The sequence below is a fragment of the Notolabrus celidotus genome, chromosome 22 (assembly GCF_009762535.1).
Source record: "Notolabrus celidotus isolate fNotCel1 chromosome 22, fNotCel1.pri, whole genome shotgun sequence".
Lineage (NCBI taxonomy): Eukaryota > Metazoa > Chordata > Actinopteri > Labriformes > Labridae > Notolabrus > Notolabrus celidotus.
In genome coordinates this window covers 12,397,876-12,410,951 of record NC_048293.1, presented here as the reverse complement: position 1 = coordinate 12,410,951, position 13,076 = coordinate 12,397,876, and the positions used below count along the sequence as shown (strand labels likewise).

At 40.9% G+C, this 13,076-nt stretch overlaps 1 protein-coding gene across 1 annotated transcript; it reads left to right on the top strand.

The window, feature by feature from the left end:
- The first annotated feature begins 1,135 nt into the window (after positions 1-1,135).
- Positions 1,136-12,564, top strand: LOC117806389 (cytosolic 5'-nucleotidase 1A-like). Its single transcript, XM_034675323.1, has 7 exons — positions 1,136-1,200; positions 1,672-2,824; positions 3,859-4,026; positions 4,277-4,406; positions 8,764-8,886; positions 8,972-9,156; positions 10,271-12,564. Exons 2-7 carry the CDS (start codon positions 2,714-2,716, stop codon positions 10,640-10,642), a joined length of 1,089 nt encoding a protein of 362 aa, XP_034531214.1. The 5' UTR covers positions 1,136-1,200; positions 1,672-2,713; the 3' UTR covers positions 10,643-12,564.
- The last annotated feature ends 512 nt before the right edge of the window (positions 12,565-13,076 follow it).

Sequence of the window (13,076 nt, the reverse complement as noted above, 5' to 3'; positions counted from 1 at the left end):
TCCTTCTTTCTCTGTCCTCTCTCTGAGGTACATTGTATATCAGACATTTTTCCAAGGCAACCAAGTGACTGCAGGTACAGAGCAGACATGAAAAAGCTCAGTCAGTGCAGTCCCTGTCTCCATCCTTCTCTCTGTTCCTTAGTCTTTCTACTCAGCATTTCCCGCCACTCCAGGGTGCACAGGGCGGGGAGTTGAAGGGGGGAGGAGCGGTGTCACAGCCGGTATGAAGAAAGGCTGGCTCCTCTGAGCCTCGCGCCAAATGCCGGCGTTATTCAAATCAGCTCAGTGGGTGCGGCCCAACTGTCTCTATGTCCTGTTAACCCCCTCAGAGCTGCAGAGCAGACACACAAAGGCAGAGCAGAGTTTATGCAAAGGGCTTTGTAAAATATGGAGCAAATGTATCATTGATGTTCTGAAAATAAATCCAATGAGTAGCTTTCATGAAAAACGTTAAAAAAAAAATGTTCACTGATGTGTGATTTTTGCTTTCCAAGTAGTTCTTTTCATGCATTAAATGCAGCATTTTAACAAAGTAGAAACAAAAGTATAGTTTTGCAGTAAACTCTTGGGATAAAAAAAACCCAAATGTATTGTCTTATGAATTTGAAACATGTTTTTTCCATAGAACAAAAGCTTCTAGTTCTAAATACCATTATCTTTAATTACAACAGACATTGGAAGTCCTCATAGAGACTCCAGATGTAGCTATAAAAGTACACCAAAGTGTGTCAAGACCTGAAAAACTTTAATTTTCAGCTCAACTTCCTCTCTTACTCTCTCAGTTTCTCTTTCAGGTCCTCTTTGTCTCCGACACTGGAGGAATGAATGAACCTGAAAAGTATTCAGGACCTCACCAGATGGTAAAGAGTCTTGACTGGCCTCTGCTGCGCTCTAGTGTTTATAAGTAGGAAATGCAAGAACTCAATGCCAGACTTTAAAAGATGGCACAACTTAAGAGGGAAATTTAACTCAGGACTGATTTATTTCAATCCTACAAGTCACAGATTTGTTCTGTGCTCAATTGTATTCATGAATACATTCATTGCCAGAATGTACTGTTGGGTGTGCAAGCTTAACGTCCTACTTTCTCCTCCATACTAGAATAAATTCAAACACTGGGGAGTGACTTAAGATTGTGTGCATCTACATGTCCTCAGGTTTCAGACGATGAAAGACACACCACCCTTCAGCTGTCCTCAGGTGATCGATAAAAGCTCTTTGCGTCTGGTCTCTAGAGACCCTGCAGGAGAGTGTGTTGTAACAGCCAGACACATTATCTTGTCGGTTATAAATGTCAGTTTCACATTTGCTGCCTCAAGTATTGAATAGATGAGAAGAGTAATGGAGCCATCCTGTTTAGTAATGTGATAATATCTTGATGTTAATGCCTGGAGTAGAGTTGAATCATTATTATTAATTTTTTTTTACAGAAAAATAGTTAAAAAAATAACAGTATAAGATTGTGTTGGTCATTAATGGTTTTAAGTCAGTATTTGCTACCTTCTGTATAGACGATGACACTAAAGGAGGGATCCTTTTGTTCCTTCAGTCTCTGCACGGACGTCTGCTCAGTATCTTCTTCCTGGAAAACATCTGTAGTTACTAAACTGCCTGTTTGTTTAGATAAAAGCAAAGCTAATTTTATTTCTCACGCTTTTATGCCCTTCAAAGCTACACCAGGACTTTCATCTCTCCTCTCTGTACCACCAGCCTGTTTCACACTGATGCCATATTTGGAGGGCTGTATATGCAGTCTGGTGTCCCGGCAGCCAATCAGATCATAGATGTGGGAGTCCCTGCCTGTCTGACTCCCTGGTCGTTGCCTGGCAACTGGGACTGCTGCTCCATAATTCAATCCATTGAAAGATCCTGCAGGGGTTTACATGAGGAAGAGGAAATTATCATCTGGTGCACAGGGGGAACAAATGACCAAGGATGGACTTCATTTCCCACGCTGCTGAGCAGGAAAATGAAATGAAGGCACATGAAGTAAGAGATAAGAGCATGTGGGATACGATGTCATCAGCTATTTAGTCATATCTATTCAAAACAACAAAAATGAACACCATCTTCCTTTAAGATTATCTGTCAGACCACTGAAATAAAAATAGTTTTTTCCCCCTATGCTCTCACTCCACCTCTCTATTAGGATAACTCAAGCATGACAGCATCACAAGCATCGCCACACCCCCATGTTTGATAGACTGTCCTGTTTTTTCAAATATGGTGCATCAGCCACTTGTCACACACATTAAATCACATGCTCTGCTGCTGTTGCTGCTGCTGCAGGGAAAGGGTTAAAAAGGGGGAGGATGCAAAATGGCTCAAAGTCAGCAGTGTGTGTTAGAGAGAGGAACACAGAAAAGGACAAGAAGAGAGGAAGGAGGACTACATCACGCATGATGCTGAAGATAAGATGATGTATTAATCAAGACTGAATCTCTCTTATTGTGCACCATCCCACTCCTGCTCTGCTGTTTTCTTTTGATGCATTCTGCTGAGTGCCTCTGCAGCTGCAGTCAGCCTGATTTCATCTCCTGAGTGCACCACCACTGAATTCAAATAGTGAATGTGCAAGAGTGAGTAAGGACTTTTTCCTGGGAACTCCTGCCAAAGAGAGAGAGACACTAGAATAAAGAGCTATCCGGGAGGACACACTGGGGCTCAGTGTGGACCTGAGAGAGACAGGAAGGTGGTGAGCTGAAGAGGTACGATGAGTCTAAACAGTCAAACTCTGACTGTTAGTGGACAGGACAACCGAGCCCCCTGGGAGGATGCTCGGGTGGTTTTAAAGCCCTCCACCCCCAGCAGGAAACCTAAACCAGTGAGTATCAATACAGCCTTCTTCTGCAGCATGCATCCATATGTGCAGCTAATATAAATGACCACGTCTTAGTCAAGTATCCTAACTCTAAGTACACAATTATTATGAAGTTACATTCATTATCTCGTTGTCATCACTTTGGAGCTATATCATGTTGCTGTTACTTATTAGCTCACAACTTCAGGCTGCTCATTTCCCAGGGATTATTGTCACACAACAGCTGACAGATGAGAGAAGGCTGACACTCTGAACTTTTTTTTAAAGTCTACAGACAGGTATAAACAACAGGGGGGTGGATACCAGGCTATTTAGCAAAAGTTGCATTTGAAACCCCTCTGCAATGAAAGTTACAGAAGATGTGGTCAGCTGAAACACGATACAGAGGCTCATTTGAGGTTTTGGAAACTGAACAAAGCACGCAGGGGTCTTGTTTCAGATCACGTGCGTGCTTCTCTGTTTACTGGCTCGTGTCGATTTCCTATCCGGTGAGGAAGAACCAAAATACAAGAATAGACACCACAAGTTCAGCTTTAGCAGTTTGCAGGATGTACAGTGTTGTCATTAAGATGTCTTATCCTGTACATAGTCTCAGTCAGAAATGGCTTACACTTTTTTATAGAGTTAATTTTATTTTACTCTAGCTCAAATATTTGTGATATTCAAATTTGGCTCATTCATTACAACCAAAAATCAACAGAAAATCTCACGATGAATATAGTTATCAGTCAAAATATAGTGTTTTATATACACTGTGGATCATACTCTGTGTCATTGTGCCAGTCTCTAAAGAGTTAACAGGTGGCACTCAGTCTGGAATGTGTGTCTGCATTATCAGAGGCCTGCAGAGGAAAGTGTTTCATGTCAAACTGTCACTTCTATTCAGTCACCTAGGCTTACTCAGTTGTATGTCAGGAAGAGGCAATAAAGTCTTCATTCAATTATTTATTTCAATTCTGTCAAAAGCAGCAAATCAGTAGACTTTCCTCCAGCGCTCTGATATTACTTGCCCTAAAAATATCTGCTTTATCCCCCAGCCAAAGCCTGAGAATGCCATCACCATCGCCGTGTCAGCCCGAGTCCTCTTCAACATGGATAAAGAACAACATATCTATGAGCAACAAGGCATGGAGGAGTACATTAAGTACCAGGTGGAGCACGAAACGGAGCCTTTCAGCCCCGGACCTGCCTTCTCTTTTGTCAAGGTCAGAGTCCATGAAGAGGGAGAGGTGGAGAAACGAACACACGCACTATATTAAACCCACTGCAGAGCCAAACCTCAGTATCAATGTTTTATGTTGGGTCGTGTCTCTGGAGGCGTTGAATAAAGAAAAAGGATTAAACACCAACGCACTCCCTCTATAACTCACACGCACACTCAAACATTCTTCAATCTCCACTGCAGTGATATTGTTATTTATTTGTATCTTAATTCTGTGTTTGCCGTGTTGCTAGGCTCTGGAGGCTGTGAACACTCATCTGAGGGAGCTTTACCCTGAGAGCGAGGAGCTTTTTGATGTTGTGCTCATGACCAACAACCACGCGTACGTCGGCCTAAGACTCATCAATACCATCAATCATCACCGTGAGTAACACAACAGCAATACCTTCAAGGCATACTTGATAAATAACCCACGTTCGTCATTGATCTTCAGAAATCCATACGTTACCCAATGAAATAGGATTCACTCCTGTATAAGAAATGTTTGTTAAGAACTACAGAGAACCTTGTCATGGATGGTAGTTTAGCCAGAAAGGTATGAGCACAGCGCAGACAGTCACAGACAGACTTGTGCAACCTCAGTGGAGATTTGAAAGTAGGTAGTGACAGCTTTCAATCCCTATTGGGATTCAAAAAAACAAAAAGAAGTAAATGGATAAGCATAAGTAGGATGGACTGGCAACTAAATAAAGGAATGGTCCAATATGAAAGTGAGGTGAGAGGCTGATGACTGAACTGACTTGGGATGTCTCCAGAGGCTAATATCTATTTAAACTGAAACTTGGAAAGGTTGGAAACATATGTAAAACACTCAAATTTGAGCACAAGTTCTTGACCCGGCTACACAGGATCACAGATTCTGCTGTTTAATGATGTCAATTTGGTTTGTCGAGTGTGGCTTGCATTAGCAGAGCTAGCACCACCAGCCTTTGGTCCTCCTCAAACCAGATTTAAAGTTTTGCATTGACTCTTATAGCCATAGCGGCAGTTGCGGTTGTGGGCACTGCATATTTATGCGTCGTATCTACATTGCTATGCGATACTCGCTTGTGGACAGTGTGATTTCTATGCTAGTCAGATCACCTGTCTGGTCACATTACGTTTTCCCCAGGGAACTATGAAGACTCAGAGCGTATTATATTAAATTGGGGCTGATAAATGTTACAGTTGATCATACAGTAATTATTACAAAGAGGAAAAGGGAGAAGGAGATGGAAAGTAAAGCCAATGGACAACGATTCTGGAAAAAGGCTTTTGAGTTGAAACAGGGCTACGTGGACCTAAGACGCAAGCTAAGGCCTCGACTCGACACAGAAGTATAAACCAGGCTTTTCATGGTGACATCCTCATGCCTGTGTTTATTTCGCATTGATCCAGATATTTGCCACTGTAACCTGACTAGATGGATAAGAAACACTGCAAAACTATGCCCCACTATGAGATACCACATGTGATCTGTGCTTGTTTACGTCTGGGTTGTAGAGCATTATGGCAGAGCAGCAGCAGCCATCAAGCTACAGTACTGGCTAGTGGCAGGTGGCTGCTCCACATCTTAGACACAACATATCAATCAATCAATCAATCAATCAATCAATCAATCTTTATTTGTATAGCGCCAAAATCGTTGGCCTAAAGTAATATGATTCAACTCACATTCTAGAACTGACACAGCTGGGGCAGAGATTGACGTTAATTGCATTGCATATGACAACTGAGAACAGTTAGACGTCCGAGTGTAGGGAAAGTCTCGGGGCATCTAGTGGAGAGGTGAAGAATAGCAAGAAACCCATGGAAGTTACCAGACCTGCTGTTTAATGAAAACAGACTGAGCCTTTGGTTCCTGCCAGTGATTATTGACACCTTTCAGGTAGTCCAAATGACAGAGTCAATTGACCTGGTTTGGATGGGTTGCTAGATTTGATTTTTTTGTCGCACAGTCCCCTGAAAAAGAACAAGACCTACAGTTGCAAGAAAAAGTATGCAAACCCTTTGGAATTACCTAGATTTCTGCATAACTTGGTTATAAAATGCGCTCTGATCTTCATCTAAGTCCCAACAATAGAAAAGCACAGTCTTCTTAAACTAAAACCACAAAAAAAAAGTTTTCATGTTTTTATTGACCACAGCATGAAAACATTCACAGTGCAGGATGGAAAAAATATGTGAACCCCTAGGTTAGGGACTTCAGTAGGAGCTAATTTGAGTCTGAAGTCTGCCTACCTGGTGCACAATCAATAAGAAGAGATTGGTGTTTTTTGTTAAAGCTGCCCTGCACTATAAAAAACACATACCAGTTTTGAGTTTGCTATTTTCAAGAAGCATTGCCTGATGTGAACCATGCCTCGCACAAAAACAAAATCAGAATCAGAAAGACTCAGAAGATCTACGATTAAGAATTGTTGACTTACATTAAGCTGGAAAGGGTTTAAAAAGTCTTTCTAAAAGCTTGGATGTTCATCATCTACAGTAAGACAAATTATCTGGAAATGGAGACCGTTCAGCACTTTTACTACTCTCCCTAGGAGTGGCCGTCCTGTTAAGATGACCGCAACAGTACAGCGCAGAATGCTCAATAAGGTGAAGAAGAATCCTAGAGTGTTAATTAAAGACTTACACAAATCTCTGGCACATTCTAACATCTCTGTTGACAAATCTACGATACGTAAAACACTGAACAAGAATGGAGTTCATGGGAGGACACCATGGAGGAGAAGCCACCGCTGTCAAAAAAATTACTACTGCACGTTTGAAGTTTGCAAAAGAGCACCTGGATGTTCCACAGCACTACTGGCAAAATATTATATGGACAGTTGATGCCAAAGTTGAGTTGTTTCGAAGGAACACACAACACTATGTGTGGAGAAATAAAGGCACAGCACACCAACATCAAAACCCCATCCCAACTGTGCAGTATGGTGGCATCATGGTTTGGGGCTGCTTTGCTGTCTCAGGGCCTGGACAGATCGCCATCATTGACATAAAAATGAATTCCCAAGTTTATCAAGACATTTTGCAGGAGAACTTGAGGCCATCGATCCATCAATTGATGCTCAACAGAAGATGGGTGATGCAACAGGACAAAGACCCACAACACAGCACAGAAGTAAATCAACATCAGAATGGCTTCAACAGATGAAAATACACCTTCAGAAGTGGCTCTGTCAGTCTTGACTTCAACTTGATTGAGATGCTGTGGCATGACCTCAAAAGAGTGATTCACACCAGACATCCAAAGAATATTGCTGAACTGAAAAGTTTTGTAAAGAGTAAAGTGGTCCAAAATTCCTCGTGACCATTGTGCAGGTCTGATCTGCATCTACAGAAAACATTTGGTTGAGGTTTTTGCTGCCAAAGAAGGGTCGATGAGTTATTTTTGTGGTTTTAGTTTAAGCAGACTGTGTTTGTCTATTGTTGGGACTTAGATGAAGATCAGAGCACATTTTATGACCAATTTATGCAGAAATCTAGGTAATTCCAAAGGGTTTGCATACTTTTTCTTGCAACTGTACAACAGGTCCACTTATTGACTCACACACACTGAGGGTGGTCTTGAATCAATGTGCCGCTGCTGTGTTGATCCTCCTGCTGCTCTGTACAGCTGGTCCTCTCTATTCCCACATTGCCTGACTTAATGACCCAGTGTCCTTCTCAAGACCCTGTCCGCAGTCAGACTTAAATGTGAGTGAGTACATGAAGTCTACTCCTGGAACTTTAGTTGACCCAGAGAGGAAAGAATATATGAAGAGGAACTTAAAGTAGGTCCTGATACACCTCAGCCCTTTTGCATGCTAAATGGGTTATAACGGGATGATAAAAGCAGGATTGCAAAATGGTGACTATATCAAGAATTACAGGACTGTATGTTTAGTCCAAGTTAGGATCTTCATTTAATGTCTTTTATTTTTTTTAAGTAATATTTTTGGAAATTTTTGCTTTAATTGGACAGGAAAGGTGGATATAGACAGGAAATGTGGGAGCAGAGAGTGGGGGAAGACATGCTTCAAAGGGTAGAAGCTGAGAGTCGAACCTGCGACCACTGCGACAAGGACTATAGCCTCTGTATAGGGGCGCGCCTTTGGAACACCAGTCCAACGTCACCCGATCTTCATTGAATTTCTAACATCAAAACTGTAACACACTGAGTTTTTTCAATTTATTTTTGGGGGGAGAGACAGGACATGTGGAGACGGAGAGGGGAATGACATGCACCAATTACTGCCGGATTGGAAATGCATGGCTGTGACAAGTGTGAGATGGACTAAAGCTGCTTACATGTGATACCTTCTCTTCCAACAGAGACATGCCGACATCTCTGACACCCAGGGTTTTATTTTTTATGAAGCCCTGGGTGTTAACAGATTCTCCCTCCGTTTAAAGGGTTGCTCTGTCCTTGTAGATGAACTGACAGTAGTAATAGTGGGATTTTTCTCATGGTCCACACACCACAATATGACCCCAGGGGATATGTGGTGGGAGTTTGGGATCTGCGTTCTTGACTCCAGAAGGTTTGGCAGTGTCACACTGAGCACCCACTGATGTAGTGAAGCTGAGTGGAAAAATCTGCACTGCCTGAGACAACATGTCAGGCTCTTTCCTTTCATGTCACTCTGGGGTTTTTCCTTTTCTAGATCTGTCTCCTAAAGCCACAAACAACCAGACAGTATTTGAATACTTTCAGTTTTATGCAGCTCTCTCAACTTTTGATCTCTCCTCTCTGCAGAGTTGTTCATCGAGCGCTTTTGTATGACAGGGGGAAACAGTCCTATTGGATATTTAAAGGCCTACCACACAAACCTTTACCTGTCTGCTGACGGCACCAAGGTTCGAGAAGCTCTGGAGGAAGGTATGATACTAAGAAGTACTCTACTGACCCAAAGAGGGAAAAACTATATGTACCATATTAACCAGATTTTTAACAACAAATTCAGGCATTGCAGCAGCCACCATGTTCACCCAAGAGAAGATCACAGAGGTGTCAGACACTCAGCTCCGTGTTGCCTTCGATGGAGACGCCGTCCTCTTCTCGGATGAGTCGGAGCGTATTTACAAAGCTCACGGATTGGACAAATTCTTCGAGCATGAGAAGGCGCACGAGAACAAGCCTCTGGACCACGTAAAGTACACACACACACACACACACACACCCACACACACTCACACACACCCCCACACACACACACACACACACACACACACACACACACACACACACACACACACACACACACACACACACACAAACAAAAAAGCAAAACTAAAATCCCATGTGAAATTAATAAAACATGGCTACATCTTGACAAATATATGAGACAGGTCAAGAAAAATCTGATCAGACAGATGATTTGAATGCCAATTATTATTATTATTATTAGAACTTCAGCTAGATGCAAAAATTAAAGTAAGGACACCTGTAATGTGGGAAATGATCCCTAATTAAGCAAGAAAACTGTATTCATGCAGTAAGAAAATGAACAAAGACATTGGCCTTTAAACTGTTATCATATTTATGATGTCGCTGTATTACCAGATATCAGAATCTTAATTTGTATTTACAGGGAAAACATTAGAATGATTATCGTTTTTTTTCTATGACTGACAGAGCCCAGCTGTGACAAAGCAGCTGGTTAGGTGTGCATATGCAGGGGTAGACCCAGACTTTTTTAGACTGGGCTGTCCAAACTGGGGCACTGACTTATGCAGGGGTGGCACGAAGAATGTGTGCAAACATGCACACACACAAATGAATAGCATTAATTTATCCTTTCTATCTCCACTAAACATTATACACTTGGACAATAAAGTATTTAAAAAGATGTAATATACATTTCATTAAACTGTAAACTATAACACAACCGAGCGGGAACTTGTAAATGTTCTTTGCTCAGTACTCCAATGTAATAATTGAAAGAACTACCAACAAAAAGTAACCCAAAGATAGCTGCTGCCAGCCTGTAGCAGCTCAGCCCAGATTCATTCTAACTTAAGTCCTGTAAATGGCCAATTACATTTAAGGATTGAGGGGTGGCCCATCAGGTATCAAGAGGGGCCCTGACTGCACCCTGGATCTGTCCCTGTGAATGTTAGACATCTTGAAAGATGCAAATATTTGGCTTTTTTTCCAGATTGTCCAACTGTAATAATACTATAGATTTGAAAATACAATGAAGCACATACAAAGCACCTAAACAGAGACAGTGAGCTCACTGTTCTTATTCTATGTTCTGCAGGGACCACTTAAAGGATTCTTGGAGGCTTTGGGAAAGCTGCAGAAGAAATTTTACGGCAAAGGCCAGCGCATGGACTGCCCGATCCGGACCTACTTGGTCACAGCTCGCAGTGCAGCCAGTTCTGGTACCAGAGCCCTAAAAACTCTGCGCTCATGGGGTCTGGAGATAGATGAGGCTCTGTTTCTGGCAGGAGCACCCAAGGGCCCAATGCTTGAGAAGATCAGGCCGCACATCTTCTTTGATGACCAGATGTTTCACGTGGAGGGGGCAGCAGAAATGGGGACAGTAGCGTGTCACGTGCCCTACGGGATAGCTCAAAGAATAACCAAGACAGGAATTAAAGACAGAGAGACGTCTTCAGCACCCAAATAGCCTGAACGTCTCTGTGCAGAGGTACAGGAGCCTAAAGGGACCTTTCATTTTGGAATGCAGTAGCTGAGGATGTAAGGAGTTTATTTAAATCTATAAAAGTGTCCTGAAAATGGGTTGAGAAAGTAATAACACCCTGAGTGGTGCAATATGATGGTGTGATATAGCCATGTGATGTCATTTTAACCTTATTTAAACAATTTCTATCATAAAAACCAAATGATGTTTGATATCAGAGGGTTCTTTTATCCATTGGCTGTCTTTTTTAGTTTTTAGTTTAACAAGACTTTTTTATTAGGAACCATTTCCAAACAGATTACAACTTGTAACCATGACTTTATATTAATTCATGATTGAAAAGCTTACTTTGATCAAGATTTGTTGAATCATTTTAAACTGTTAATTCTAGCAGTGTTTAGTTTCAAGGTTAAATAAATCTTCTCATTGCACCATTAAAGGTACTATGAGGAGTTTTTAACTGGCTGAGAAACAGACTGAAATTGATACTGATGCCTCTTTATGACCCTCAAAAGCAAACCAGACCATCCACAATAACACCGATACTTTCTCTGTTGCCATTTTTAATGCCTGAAACTATTCTGAGGGGGTAGGTATCAGAACAGCTGATTGACATCTCGCTCTAGAAACACCCTTTTTTGGCTGTTTTCATGGCAAATAATCACATTGCGTGATAAATCTAAATGTTAAAAGACAACAGGATGAGGTTATTGTCTGAAGACACTAATTTTGCATTTACAGGACAAGAGATAAGAGGTATCACTTTGTCCACAAGGTGGCGCAAGAATCAATACAAACCAGAAGTTCCTCACAGCAGCTTTAAGCTGAGTTCATTGTAAAAAAAAAATGGCTGCAGAGGATCGAGAACATTATCTTAACTGCTTCTCAGTGGTTCACTAAGACTCATAACTGCGTTGTTACCTGAAAGGGAGAGAAACACCAGCCAAAGGATTATACAATAACTCTTTCATAACATGCTCTTCATAACAGTCTGAATTTGAACAATATTTATCAACAACCTCCAGTATTATTTTCTGTATTTATTTATCTTTTAAAATGTGTAGTTGTAACTCTTTTAAAACACAAAATGCTCAGCAATTTAAAATTAAGATGAACCAAATTGAAGATCTTAATTTCTGCTCGGATGCTGAGTTGCTGAGCAAAGATCTGAATGAAGCCTGTTCGAGCCATCATGACAAGAAGCTACGCAGCTTTACTGAAGACATCTCTGTCCATCTGATTTGATCACTTTTAACACTTTACTGCTTATCTGTGAGTAATTGAAACTGGTGCCTTTTCCTCACTAGTGTTGAATTTTTCAGTTGATTTGCATGTTGTTGGTAAATGTTTGTTGTAACGAATGTATATGACTGTATTTTAAAATGTCAAATTTAGTTTATTGACAAATTGGTAATTTAATTTTTGTCATATCTATTGAAAAACACATTTTGTTGCATACACTACATACTCCACTTTGAACACATTTTGCATTTCCTGTTTGCACTTTTGTCCCTAAAGTGCCAAAAGTTTGTCGTCTCCCTTGTCGTTGCCGTCTGTCTTATTTTAAAGCTAGGTGGGTTGTTATTGGTATGTTGATTTACTGTTTATGCTTGTGTGAATGTAAGGATAGTTTTAATTTCCCTCTCGCTTAAATGTGCAATCTGTGTTGTTCTGGACAAAATGAGCACTGTGGACTGTTATGCAATCAAAATGTTCTGTTTAAAGACTAAAGTAAAGATGACAGTGTTTAAAAATACTCTCTATCCCTCCTTTCCACTCCAAAACAAATCCTCAATTTTGCTGCAGAGTGTGACAGAGAGTTTTAAATTCTTGTTCTCAATACAGTAAGGGCAGAGCCAGGGAGTGGCCAAGCCCCTCACACCAATAAAATCTGACTGGACACTCTCCTTGACACTGGTTGGTCATTTGCCCTGTAAATAAATTATTTGCGCTGTGTTGCAACAGGCTGCAAGCCAGTTGGTCGATAGAGGGCGCCAGGGTGCAGCCTAAACACTCTCTGCAAGAAGAATGCCAGACCATTGCTAAATACATTTTTTGAAGCTAGCTTTAAATATATAAAAGTTCTATAACACTAGAAAGGCCAAGGGGGTCATTTTAACTGTTTTCACATTTATATGTCAATCAATCAATCAATCAATCAATCAATCAATCAATCAATCAATCAATCTATCTATCTATCTATCTATCTATCTATCTATCTATCTATCTATCTATCTATCTATCTATCTATCTATCTATCTATCTATCTATCTATCTATCTTTATTTTTATAGCGCCATATCAAAACAAACATTATCTCAAGACGCTTTTACAAACATAGCAGGTCTATACCACTCTATGTTAAATTATAAACAAAGTCACACCAAGACAGGTGTTTAATCCGCCATGAGCATTGCAGC

Coding starts and splice junctions, on each gene's coding strand:
- LOC117806389 (XM_034675323.1), top strand. CDS start 2,714: ATGAGTCTAAACAGTCAAACTCTGACTGTTAGTGGACAGGACAACCGA. Junction 2,825..3,858: donor CCAGCAGGAAACCTAAACCA/GTGAGTATCAAT, acceptor TTTATCCCCCAG/CCAAAGCCTGAGAATGCCAT. Junction 8,887..8,971: donor TCGAGAAGCTCTGGAGGAAG/GTATGATACTAA, acceptor CAACAAATTCAG/GCATTGCAGCAGCCACCATG.